This window comes from Siniperca chuatsi, linkage group LG23 (genome assembly GCF_020085105.1).
Source record: "Siniperca chuatsi isolate FFG_IHB_CAS linkage group LG23, ASM2008510v1, whole genome shotgun sequence".
Classification (NCBI taxonomy): domain Eukaryota; kingdom Metazoa; phylum Chordata; class Actinopteri; order Centrarchiformes; family Sinipercidae; genus Siniperca; species Siniperca chuatsi.
Genome location: NC_058064.1, coordinates 15,691,608 through 15,705,686, shown reverse-complemented (window position 1 = coordinate 15,705,686; position 14,079 = coordinate 15,691,608). Strand labels below are relative to the sequence as shown.

The 14,079-nt window shown below is 40.0% G+C and overlaps 1 protein-coding gene across 5 annotated transcripts in view; it reads left to right on the top strand.

Moving 5' to 3' along the window:
* Positions 1–14,079, top strand: part of LOC122871025 (copine-8) — a 91,073-nt gene that overhangs the window by 50,690 nt on the left and 26,304 nt on the right. For 4 of the 5 annotated variants that reach the window (XM_044185541.1, XM_044185540.1, XM_044185542.1 and 1 more), the window contains exons 8-13: positions 185–288; positions 2,062–2,166; positions 5,999–6,040; positions 7,751–7,826; positions 10,592–10,645; positions 10,831–10,892. In XM_044185541.1, the coding sequence (XP_044041476.1) occupies positions 185–288; positions 2,062–2,166; positions 5,999–6,040; positions 7,751–7,826; positions 10,592–10,645; positions 10,831–10,892 (443 nt within the window). Of the gene's footprint in view, positions 1–184; positions 289–2,061; positions 2,167–5,998; positions 6,041–7,424; positions 7,668–7,750; positions 7,827–10,591; positions 10,646–10,830; positions 10,893–14,079 lie in introns of those variants that run through there. The other variant, XM_044185545.1, reaches the window with a different exon arrangement.

Below are 14,079 nucleotides of genomic sequence, written 5' to 3'. Positions count from 1 at the left end.
ACCAAAAAAATCGACTACATCACTATCACAAAATAATCCATTTACATGTAGTGATATTGATGCATATATTCAAGTATCCAAAAGTGGAGTTTTCTTCTAAACTGACAATTGACATAAAATACTGAGATGGTATGCTATCAATATGCATTTTTATTCTGCTTTCTCTCTGTTTTTTTGTCATTAGGAATCAGTGATGATGCAGTTCTGTGGGAACAAATTGGACAAAAAGGATTTCTTTGGCAAGTCTGACCCCTTCCTGGTCTTCTACAGGAGCAACGAGGACGGCACGTGAGTTCCCCCTCCCCTTCCCTTCCCTCTCTTTCCATCTTTCCTTCTCCTCTTTCATGTTTGGTTTAATCCTCCCCTGCATCCAAAGGAAATTGGTTTCATTGATTTGCCTCAGATCAAAAGCCATGGTGCCTGTTTAAACATGTGTGTGAATTACATGTGGAAATGTCATGTGTCATGGCGCATGCATGAATGTGAGTGTGCATGTGTGGAAGCAGGAGGCATTTGATAAGTGCGTGCTGTGGTATATTCACATAGATTTTATATGTGTGTGTGTGTGAGTGTTCGATCCAGCTCTGTAGGCTCTTTTTCCATCCTGCAGTGTGTGACAAGTCAGATAAGACCTTGTGCTCTGAGGGCGGAAGATACCAAGTCCACCTGCTAGCCAAGGGACTAATGAAATTACCTCTTAGTTAGTGGAAAGTCTCTATGATTGTATTTTCTACTTTATATACTCTCTCATATGTGTATTTCTACATATCCATCCATCCATCCATTTTCTACCGCTTGGTCCCTGTTAGGGGTCGCGGGTGACTGGAGCCTATCCCAGTGACTTTGGGCCTTAGGCAGGGTACACCCTGGACAGTGGCCAACTCGTCGCAGGGCTAACACAGACACAGACAAGGACAGACAACCATTCACTCTCACATTCATTCAATACGGGCAATTTTAGAGTTATCAATTAACCTACACATGCATGTCTTTGGACGGTGGGGAGCCGAGAACCGGAGAACCCGGAGAGAACCCACGGTAACACGGGGAGGACATGCAGACTCCACCCAGAGAGATTGTGTGATGTTGGTCTGGTCCGGGAATCGATCCCACGAACCCACGATCTCCTTATTGGGAGGCAGGAGCTTTAGCCGCTCTGCCACCGTGCACCCCTATTTCTACATATGACATATACAACTACATACGCCTTAAATGTCAGGTTGCAGTCGAATAGTCTTTTTTGCTTAGGAAGGTTCCTAACTGAGTGACATGACCCGGAAGTATCTAAGTGGCAGCCATGACAAGAGCTGATCGAATTTTCTAAATGCTAAGGAAAGATACTTCAATGCTTTATCTCCTTTAGCATAGGGTAGACTGGGCCATCCTTTACGAAAGGAAAGGAGATAATGCCGTCCCACAATTGAGCCAGAAACACTTATTTTGTCATCTGTGTTTTGGAGGGACATAGAGAAGTTTGTTCTGACTGGACATTCTATAACAATAATGCCTACATAATTACTAAATTTGAATGTAATAATAAACCTTTGAGTTACATTATAAATCTGCTTGTAGTTGGTAAATTTCACATACATAGGGCAAGATTCTCACTGATTAAGGTATAATAACTTTTGTTGATGTTATTGTGTATTTATTATGTTTACATGTTTATGTTTATTTTTTAACACATTGGAGTCTTGATTTGTACTAGAATGTCCATTCCACCTCTACCAGCTGAATGTCTGTATGTTTATAATGTTCAATCAAGAGAAGGGAAAAAAGTTTCACCACAGCAGACCCACGTTTTTGTATATATTTTTATTTTATCTTTACTTCAAACTGTCCACAGCAAACCCACGTCAGTAACATCCTCCGTCGCGTAATTATGTAGCCTAGTGTAAGTGTCGGATTCTCTTTGCACCGCGGTTGTCTTTTCCTTATGAATTCTCCTTTGCATCTTTCTCCTCTTTAACTCCATTCCCTTTTCTATTCCCACAAATCTTTTTTCCTTCCTCCTCTCTTTTTCTGTTATCACTCTCTGACTCTCCTCATCTCTCTCTGCAGGTTTACCATCTGCCACAAGACAGAGGTGGTGAAGAATACATTGAACCCAGTGTGGCAGGCCTTTAAGATCCCTGTTCGGGCTCTTTGCAATGGTGATTACGACCGGTGAGTCTGATTTCTTTTGTAGATACTAGATATTATGACATAAAGAGAATACAACAACCCAGACAACCCTCTGAGTCATCAGGGAGTTATTTTCTGTATCAAACATAATGAAAATGTTATGCAAGGCAATAAGGGCAACTCTGGTGATATGATGGAGGTTCCCACTGTGTCTCATGGCCTCTTCAGGCTGCTGTGGCTCACCAAAAGCATCTATTAAAAAATCACACAACAATTAGTTAATTAGACACAGAAACAGCTTAAGTACTTCTTTCAAGTCATAAAAGCCATATTTGTCTGAGCAAAGCTTGTAACAAATTAAATTTTCAGTATGAGAAACCCAAATATCCGCAATATTAAAGGAGGTACTGTACCACATAAACAGCTTATACTCATTCATTTTTTACCTTTTCTCTGCATAGTGTCTGTTTAGGCTGACTGAAATATGAATAATGAGCCTAGACACTGTGCGCATCCAAACACACTCACATATGCGCTCTTTTATTGTTTACCATGCATTGGGGAGAGTGATTAAATAAATGTTTTTGACAGTGTTGCGTTACTGCGAGTGTCTGGGTAAAATTTTCTCTGAGACCACCCACATTAAAAAATGCATACACTATATTTTGTAAGGCACTATGGGAAATAGCATTCAATAAATGACACTTTGAATGAAAACTGGATCAAGTTGTTTTCAGCTACCAAGTAGAAATATTATTGTATTTGGCAGTTTCAGCAGGAGGGGAAAAGATGATTTGGCAGAAAGACATTTGTTATTATTTTGATATATTTCCTGGAAAACAAAGTGTGGATATATGATTTTGCTATTTGGTTTTCCTCTGGAAAATTGTTCGACAGCCTTGTTTTCTATAAGGGTTATTTAATTCAGTCAGTACTTCCATACATTTCAATGGAGGTGCGATTTCTTCTCCTTCTACACAGCAGCATAATGGTTACACTGGTGAATGAAGCCTGTAACTGAAGTCCTATCTAGATGATGGGGGTGCAGCATAAATGTGTGAGTTGGGGTACACTTCACAGCCTTTTTGGCAGATAAGTAACATTATTTTCTAGTGGTCTAGTTTATATTTAGTTCACTAGTTTACAGAGAGAAGGAGCAGACTGCTTTAATCCTCTTGTCACTTGATACTAATATGAACCAAGAGCCAAAAAGCAATGTATTCTAAGGCAGGTCAGCACTCAGTTACATTGCTCTGCATTTATTTTGGTACCACAACAACAAGTGTCATTCTGCGTCAAAACACACACAGTCTCTCTATTTGCTTTAATAGGTCTATCATCGTAATTGCTCTTTTGCCATCTGAGTATGAATGTGTTAAGTGATTGTGTGGCTGTTTTGCGGGTCTTTAGAAAGCAGAAAAAATAAACAGGAGATGAAACTGTGTTAAGAGCAACAAATTTGAAAAATTGGCAGCAATAAAGAAAGATGATACATAAAGACGATCAGTAAATCAGCACGCTCCTGCTTCCCTCTAGCTCAGGGTGAATCATCTGCATGAAAGACAGTCACGACTGCTGTCCATTGTGTTGATCCTGGGACTGCCAGGGATGCAGGAGCTGTCAGTGGAGTTATTGATTTGGTGATGGACAGGAGTCTCGCTGCTAATTATAAGGGATGCTATCTTTATAATTGATAGCCATTGCCATTCTAAAAGAAAAGCTCATCAGTAAATATTCATTCATTATTCATTAATTATTGGAAATGTAAGTCTTCATATAGTTGGAATTGCATGCTTGCCTGCAGAAAAATTCAGAATTCTGCATGTTCACTGACCTGCAGTTCTCTGACTAAAAGGTCTCTAGGTTACATTAGCATTTAACTGGAATCAGTTCATTTAAAGTGTACCAACTGAACACTGTCTCTGCGTTCCCTTTAATTAGTACCAAATAACATAGTTCTTATCAGGAAACATCTTGGAAGTTACTAGAAAAACATGGACCCATAAAATAAAGCATTTCCACTTATATTGTATATATAAAATACATTTGATATGGGCCCTCCGTTTAACTTCACACTGTTTCCGGCTCTTTAAATTGTTTTGCATCGCTGAAAGCCCCCCTTCTTGTGGGGGACACAGGGTTTACTTAGTGAGAGAACAAATAAGTAAGTAAAAGTGTGTCTCTCTCTAGCTAGCAGACAGCAGCATTGATTTGAAGTTTGGTCCAATAAGCTTATTAGAGGAGTTGACTCACACCGTGCCTTATCAATGGGGGACTCAGGAAACTCACAGTAGACTGCACATACAGTGCACACAAACACACACACACTCACATATTGAGTCAGTCTCTCTGCAGCCTGGGAGAACAGATAAGGAGGAGCTCAAGCTGGCAAACAATAGAGAACTGTGTCTTTCTGCTCATAGATGCTCTGATGGGCCTGTGTTCCCTCACTCACACACGCACACACACACACACACACACACACACACACACACACACTTTCACACATTCACACATATACAGTGAGACCATAAGATTAACAAGTGAAATCATTGTCAATTTCCTGTCACATCATCAAAGCTCATAGTGACGGGATGTTTTCTACTGAGATGTGATATAACACTGACTTAATAAGACACGCGGCTATAAACACATGCATATACACACAACTCTGGTTTCTCTTGAGGAGACAGTGTTACGCCAACAAGGAGACACATTTATTCCCAGAGTGCACATCACTATCAGCCAGTCTATTCCCAGTCCTTTACCTTTATTGCCTCCTTTCCTCTAATGTGCCTCTGGCTCTCTAAGCAGCTCTAAGGTCCATTAATGATGGTTTGTATTTCCGCTTCTTCTCATATTGAAGATGAGGAGGATGGAAAAGTGCAGTTTTGGCTCAGGTTTTCAATTAGATACCACTTGTTTTAGAAAGCTGTCTAAGCTCTAAAGCAATAACAGTAAGTTCAGAAGAAAGTCATACAAAATTCATGAAATACTATTTTCTGGTCACAAACGTTTACACAGTAAAATATGAGACTTCCAAATTTGATCCGTGTCTACTTCCTACTGTCAATGAGACAAACTTAACCGACTGAGAGAGTACTAGTAATACATAATTTTGTCCCTCTGACTATTTATTTTCTGTCTGTTTTCACACCATCTTCTCTTCCCCTTGCTGGCTCCCTCCTTCATTCTCTCCAGCAGAGTGCCTTTTGCTCTGTCTGTTTAATTTGGTCTCTGTTCTATTATCCTTTTGCCTCACCCCTCTCCTTCTCTATGTATCGCTCTCCTGCTTTTGTCAGAGAGAAATGACCCTTCTGTGGAAGACATAGGTATATAGCGTGATAGCATATCTGCCTCTTGCAGACTATTCTTTTTTTCCCATTTCCTTGTAATCTATAATGGGATGCAGAAATAGATGTATTTGGAGATGAGGGGAGAGGACATTACCGGAGGCAAATACAGTGACAGACAGACTGTGTGTTGGAATAAAGATAAGCTGCAGAATGGCTCTGCTTCTCCGAATGGCTCCTTAACAACAATGACAAAAGATGTGTTAGACACAACATCTATGTATATTTTATAATTTCACAAGTATAGAAGATATCCTTTTAGCACTTATGATTACAGTAGGTCAGTTCAGTTGTACTCTGGAGAAAAAAATTGCCAGATTAGCTTTTTCTTTTATTGTAAATGTCCAGCAACATCATATTTCACCTTTTGAATATGTTGCATAGTGCAACTAAGCATTGCGAATCTGATGCCTGAAGAAACATATGCATTTCAGGAGAAACGTCAATAGACTAATTCAGGAAAAGAAAACAAATCTGTTTTTTTTTTAAATCTGATCCTCATCTTGTGCCTCTCCCAACAGAACAATCAAGGTTGAGGTGTACGACTGGGACAGAGATGGCAGGTAATTCCTCTCTTTTATTTGCCCACTTATATTGTTATTTTTGTAATTTTACTATCATACAACCCTTTAAATTACAGCCTGCAACCACATATCATATTACTTTCCAGGTTCAATTAATTAATAACTACTCTACAACTGGTCTGGCAAATTCTGGCGACAGTACCGAATTGATCTAGATGCATGTTTGGACAAATTATGTTATCATGTGGTTCCACACCTCTGCTGTTTGTTACTTTACTGCAGAAGTATAAACGAAACTTTAGGCCGCGTTCAGACAGACATTAGCACCGCATTAAAAAAAACAAAAACACAGCCCGCTCATTAATTTGAATGAGGCCATTGCGCTTTACGGCAGCTCGATACCACAAAATTTGGTTCTGATCCGATAAGTTATATTACAGACATCAGTACAGATTCCCATAAGTTTTATTATTAAAAGCAGCTGATGTGCTATTATGTTGAGAGGAGCCATTTGCCATGATTTATGAAGATTTCTTCTGAATACATTTTCATTACCATTGAATGATTTGTGAAACATGTCTTTTACTATTCTGAGTTGATTACTTAATCACATGCATGTGAAAGCACAAGATCGTTTTTAATGAGAAATATATTTATACTCTCCAAACTACCAAGGCTCAAGTAACAGCAGCAGAGAAAGAGTGCATACACTAAGAACCCGATCTAACGTATCAAGTATCTAAGTATCAACCCGCCCAACCCTTCTGTATTTATGCAAGGTGGTTACCAATGCAGAGGGCTCCGAATTCAATGTGACATCATCTGGCTGCATTGGCCAATCAAATACGTGCAAGGGCACATTCATGGTAGATACAGCGAATGCTGTATTTCTACTGTAATCAATTTCTACTGAAAAAGATCAAATGATTGACACCATGATAAACTTCCAGAACAGCTCAATCTTTCCTTACTATATTATAAACCTCTGTGCAGCATTGTGCATCTGATGAGTCTTCCGACTCGTGGCTCTATTACTCCAACTGGACCATCTGACCAGCTGGATCAGATTTTCATTGTCTCTGTACCTGAAGCACTCCCACTTGACTGACAAAAATAACAATTATTAAAACACAAGGTGACAGATTGATTTGTAGACAGACACTTTATAGTTCTCAACACCTGTTCTGTTTGTTAATGCAATTTTTATACTGTTATTGAGTTTGGTTATAAGATTGTGACGATATCTGCTTGTTATACAGATATAAACTATATGAAATGATAACCTCACACTGATAAATGCGCAGCAATACATTTCCTTATTACTTCTTATCTTGATTACATTAACATTCACCACATGTTAGCTTCCTGTGTACGGCTAATCTAATCCAAGTCACACATAATTAACACTAGTGTATGTTTCCAGTAGGTAATGAAGCTGGGTGCAGGATTGTCACAGATTGACTGCCTAATGATGAGTCTGGATTCTGGCTGCTGATAGCCAGACAGAAAGAAAGAGGAGTGACATTTGTCAAGCTGTAGTTGAACAGGGAGTTATTTCTCTATTCTTTATACAATCTATTCAGTGTCACTCTCAATCTAATAGAGGGAACACAGTGACATTTTGGTGTAATGTTTTTCAATGGGACTGAGAAATGCAAACAATTTTTAACAAGCAGTTTGGTTGAACTGAGCAACTGAACATGTACATGAAAGTGTTTGGTTTGGTTTCTTCCTCGCTTCTCTCTGTAGCCATGACTTTATTGGAGAGTTCAGTACCAGCTACAGAGAACTATCCAGAGGGCAGAGCCAGTTCAATGTCTACGAGGTGAGTTTGTGTGTGTGTGTATCTGTGTGTGAGCTTTGCAGGTACATGTGTGTTACTGTGTTCAATTGAACTATGATTCTCCTCTCCAGAAAATCTGCCTGTCCCATCTGGAAAATAAAAAATAAAAAGAATATAACACACATTGAAAATTCTAATACTGTTACTCAGCTAAAGACAGCTTTAGGGCATATGAACTGACAAACAAGCCTTATTAATAGCATTTAAAAGTAGAAATATACTGCTTTAACTTGAGGCAGTAGGAGCTAAAGTGGATAAAAGCATTATGGAGCATGTCCATGTTTCTTTAATTTCACTTCCCATAGAAACAGACAAACCAGATGCTTGAAGATGAAACTTCAATGCAGCAGCTGTAATGTTGTTTAGACATTAGGTTGGATTAGGGATGGAAATTCGTTAATGTGAAATGTATGTAGCCAACTACATGACCATTGTAAAATGAGAGCATAAAAGAGCAGGAGAGAGCAAAAACTACAGTATAACATTGTTTGACTCACAATGGACAGATTAAAAAAACGTTGAAACAAAGTCGAATCCAAATCAATGCAGCAGAACCAGAGATATCGTCATATTTATTCCACACATTCTTCTAGCTGGTGCCAAAATTACCCACAATGCAACTCGACCACCGACAGTTCGGTCAGAGATTTGGGTGTGTTATGCTAGTAGTGGCTAATGTAGCCTCAAGCCGCTAGCCTCAAGCAGAGATGAGGAGCGGGCTACAGAGGTCTTGTAAGCTCACTTCTTCCAGATGTTTTTCATTTTCAAACTTTTAGTCTTCAGCCCCAACCGACGCTTATTCAAGTGGCATCACTTGGGGAGAATATGTTTGTTTGTGATTTGGGTGAACTGACCCTTTAAGATAACAGTTACTATGCAAGGCAGGAGAGGAGAAAACATTTATTTCCAATATATAGTATGATTTAAATATCCCCCTATAAACTGACATACTGTATTTTTTTGTGGAGAATAATCAATGATTAAGATGATGATAGGTGCTCTCATAAGACTTAGTTATAGTTCAAAATGTCTATGCAATTTTGAAAATAACATGGCACAGGGACCGTGTTTATCCTACTGTACATCTTTTCTCTCCCTCACTTTCTCTCTTGCACACACACTGACAGTTATGATGGATCACTGGCTTATCTTCTCCCAGGAAGAGTCAACACTTCTTGATTAACAGAGTACCACACAGAGAGGAGCGCACACAGGGGACTGTCATTTTAAACAGCTGCTGTTTGCCTAATAGCGCTCAGATGTGCACATGCACAAAGGCGCACACAGAGGCACATTGGCGACTATGTGAGGAACAGCAAACCGATAGAAAGGCAGACACACACACATACACAAAGTAATCTTGTGATTTCTGGCCTGTTTCTTGACCCTGGTTTTTCCTCAAGTTAAAGCTGGCAGTTAGAGAGAGGATGGCTTTGCATTGCTAAAGGCCCTCAGTGTGTGTGTGTGTGTGTGTGTGTGTGTGTTACAACCACGTTTCAATCATTGCACCTCACCTCCAGAGGCAAACGTGTCCTTGTGTGTACCTATTGCAATGTGAACCAAGGAGAAATGCATAAATCCACACATTTGTATGTTGTTTCCCTGAGGTCCTCTCTTTCTGTTCAACCTTGGCCCAGTTTAATTAGACCATAAACCTCAGATTTAAAAGCTGTGATGCAGTGTTTGGGATTCAAAAGGAGTTCTTTTTCTGGCTGGTCCCCACATCACAGGAGCAATTGTATGTTATAATGAGCTTGGGTCGCAACATGAGAGACGAAATGAATTGAGGCCCACGGCTGAAAGTGTATATTTTCTAATCTGTTGACAACAACAACGGGGTCAAGCAATAAGTAAAGCTGTTTTAAATGCAGGGAATCTTAATTTATCCAAGAAAGGTTGACTGTGCACTCACTTTGAGTCCTATTACATATTCAAGTCACACCACCTGGGTTAGAGCCATAATCCAACTCTGGATTTAGCTGCTTAGCTGTTTTTAGTTAAAATGTGAACTAAATAAGTATATTAATATTCCTGATGTTGCCATGTGCACACTAAATGTGTTTGCTGTTTTTGCTTGAGCTGGATGCACTAGCATCAGCTCATTCTAGCATTTTGACTGCTATTAGAGACATCAAAAACACCACAGTTATATCAAGCAATAAATGCTTCATGTTAGACGGTATAGCCCCAGTCTGCCATATTGCAAACACTCTACACGTGTTTGGTTCACTCTCATTGCTCTCATCAGCGTTTTTTTGAAAACAGCAGCTTTTTTCAGTGAAACAGCGCTAAAAACCCACTGTACGCTGTCTGCCAAGCACCGAACGACATACAAAGTTAGCAACTAGCTGGTGAACATAGGGGAGCATTTAGCAGCTAAGGAGGCAAATATTTCCCTCAGGAGTTGGTGGAGACCAAATCAAAGCTAAAGGGAGAGCAAATATTAGACATTCATCAGTTACTAGGAACAAGGTTCCAAATTAATGCTAATGTTCCTCCGTATCTGCTGGACGTGCAACTGTTTGCTAAGAAGTTCGCCATATCTATTTAAAAGGCTTTCCCAAGTGGCCAAAAAAAATCTGTTATTGCAGGTTTAATGATACTCCAGCTCTCAGAAAATTGGACTGGTGCCAATTCTGGACCGGTTCTTAAACCCCAACCTTATATAATGCAAATGAAAGACTGAATTGAAGAATGAATTAATGAATAGATGTTGAAATCACAAGAGAGAATCCTGTCTTCTTTAGGTGGTAAATCCAAAGAAGAAAGGAAAGAAGAAAAAATACCTCAACTCTGGAACGGTGAGGATCATTCTTTTCCAGATGGGTACCTGTTTCATAATGCTTAGTGTTTCATTTTGTAATTGAACCAGTCATTGTATTTATTGTGTAGAGAAAGAATAAGAAACTGTATTTGTCCCATCAGAGGCAACACTTGAAAGTCATTATCATTGACACAAAGCTGATTGTGGCCCTGTCACTTACAGGTAACGCTGCTGTCATTCCTGGTGGACATTGAAGTCACCTTCCTGGACTACATCAAAGGAGGGTAAGTCAATGACCACACATTCATTGAACGCACACTGAGAGATGGGTTGTAGTCCTTTAATGAGAAGTGACATGCTGAGTGTGCCGGGACCCTGTCTCGATAATAACCCCATCATGGCTCAGTGTCTGCAATATGCCAAAGATAATGATCCCTCAGTGTGAGTGAATCAGATGGAAAAGTGTACATTTGCATGTGAGAGGAGGACAGTGAAAGGTGGAGAGAGAGAGACTGACAGATGGGCCGACCTGAAGTCAAGTACGCAGGGCTCAGACTATGAAGTGTGTGAGTGTGTGCGTGTCTGTGCCCTTGTGTGTAATCTTGTGTTGTGTCGCCCATGCCATGAGCTGTTGTGTGGGCTCATATGTGTGTCTATGTACATGTGCTTGTGTACGTATGTTGCTCAGGAGGGTTGACTGTGTGCAACCAGGCATGGCGTGAATGCTCGCCTACACACTCTGCCTTCATTAGACTCACAGAGGGGGAGACTGTCAAGGGAGAGAAAGGGAGTGTGTGTGTGCAACTTTGGGGGAAAAATCTCCATTTTAGTCCTTGTATTTTCTCTGCTCCTGCTGCCCTTGTAACTATGTTCGTTAGGCGTTGCGGAAAGTCCGAAAGTCCAAAGTTTTCAGGGAAAAAATCTCCATAAAAACACTGAAAGTACAAGTTTGTTCCCTCTGTTAGGGGGGTTCATGTTGCTGTTGCTCATTTCAGGAGGATTTCAAAAGAGGTAACACACAGCTCAGAGCAGTGGGATAAAAACCCGGTCAATAAATTGCTTGAGCCAATGAGAGGATTATCCAAGAAGCCAACACTTGCTATGCTAGACTGTCTTCTTCTTGCACCACAAATGATTTAAAGGACTTTATCTGTAGATGCTGCCTTAAACTGTACAATACATTGATTAGTTGGATGTTGATGTTGTTGTGTAGGTACAGTGGCTTGCAAAAGTATTCATACCCCTTGAACTTTTCCACATTTGTGAAGTGGAAGGAAAATTATACATGGTTTTCAAAGTTTTTTACAAATAAAACTCTGAAAAGTGTGGTGTGCAAAAGTATTCAGCCCCCTTTACTCTGATACCCCTAAATACAATCCAGTGCAACCAATTGCCTTCAGAAGTCACCTAATTAGTAAATAAAGTCCACCTGTGTGTAATCTAATCTCAGTATAAATACAGCTGTTCTGTGAAGGCCTCAGAGGTTTGTTAGAGAACATTAGTGAACAAACAGCACCATAAAGCCCAAGGAACACACCAGACAGGTCAGGGATAAAGTTGTGGAGAAGTTTAAAGCGGGGTTAGGTTATAAAAAAATAAAAGAAATGGCCATCCACCTAAACTTACAGGCCGGGCTAGGAGAGCATTGATCAGAGAAGCAGCCAAGAGGCCCATGGTCACTCTGGAGAAGCTGCAGAGATCCACAGTTCAGGTGGGAGAATCTGTCCACAGGACAACTATTAGTTGTGCACTCCACAAATCCGGCCTTTATGGAAGAGTGGCAAGAAAGAAAGCCATAGTTGGGAAAAAAGCCATAAGGAGTCCTGTTTGTGGTTTGCCAAAAGCCATGTGGGGGACACAAAAACGTGGAAGAAGGTGCTTTGGTCAGATGAGACCAAAATTGATGTTTTTGGCCAAAAAGCAAGATGCTACATGTGGCGGAAAACTAACACTGCACATCACTCTGAACACACCATCCCCACCGTGAAACATGGGGGTGGCAGCAGCATGTTGTGGGGATGCTTTTCTTCAGCAGGGACAGGGAAGCTGGTCAGAGCTGATGGGAAGATGGATGGAGCCAAATACAGGGCAATCTTGGAAGAAAACCTGTTAGTCAGCAAAGACTTGAGACTGGGGCGGAGGTTCACCTTCCAGCAAGACAATGAGCCTAAACATACAGCCAGAGCTACAATGGAATGGTTTAGATCAAAGCATATGCATGTGTTAGAATGGCCCAGTCAAAGTTCAGACCTAAATCCCACTGAGAATCTGTGGCAAGATCTGAAAATTGCTGTTCAGACCTCTCCATCCAATCTGACTGAGCTTGAGTTCTTTTGCAAAGAAGAATGGGCAAAAATGTCAGTCTCTAGATGTGCAAAGCTGGTAGAGACATACCCCAAAGGACTTGCAGTTGTAATGCAGCGAAAGGTGGTTCTACAAAGTATTGAGTCAGGGGGGCTGAATACTTTTGCATGCCACCCTTTTCAGAGTTTTATTTTTTAAAAACTGAAAACCATGTATAATTTTCCTTCCATTCTCAAATATGCGCAACTTTGTGTTGGTCTATCACTTGAAATCCCAATAAAATACATTTGTTTGTTGTTGTAATGTGAAAAAATGTGGAAAAGTTCAAGTGGTATGAATACTTTTGCAAGCCACTGTAGTACATAGCTTTTGCAGATTAATCTAAATCTTCATTCACACTCAAGAAAATGCCTTTAATCAAAAATGTTTGACATAATAGAAATGTTTTGACCATCAAACGCCATTTCCAGGTTTAGGCCTTTGCTTACCTTAAAGCAGCCATAATCAGTATTTTTACACTAACGATGGATCATACAGTATGACTACTACTGTATCTCTCGGTGGGAAACCCACAGCGGATTATCACCAGATTTTGCATTTCCCCTCTGCTCTGCAGAGCTTTATAGCGTTTTTCCACTCATAGTTTGGATTTTCCAGCCCGCAGCTTTACTGTTTTGGTTCACTCTCACTGCTCTCATAGCATCAGCCACTGCAGACAGCTGTTTTCAATGAAAAAGCTCTAAAATTCCACTGTATGCTACCTGCCCATTACCGAACAGCAGACAAAGTTAGCGAATAGCTGGTGAACATAGTGGAGCATTTAGCAGCTAAAAAGCCAGAGCCAAAAAGGTTTACTGTAACTGGACTGAACAAGAGTTAAATGTGAAAGGAAAAGTGTGATATCTTCTAAATTATTTATCAGACAACTCGGTTATTACTAGAATGCAATGCAGACATGTTTTTTAGTTGTGCAGTATGATTATATTAAAGCTATTATTATTTTTGTTTAAAAAGTGGTAAACTTTGTGAAAATGAAATCACAAAACTTCATCCTGACTGACAGCAAACATTAAGAACTGTCCGTTATTAGATTGGATAGGAAAAAACCTGAACAGGCAGAGAAACAGAAGCCACTATACAGTAAATGTGCACATAGTTTGAACCTTC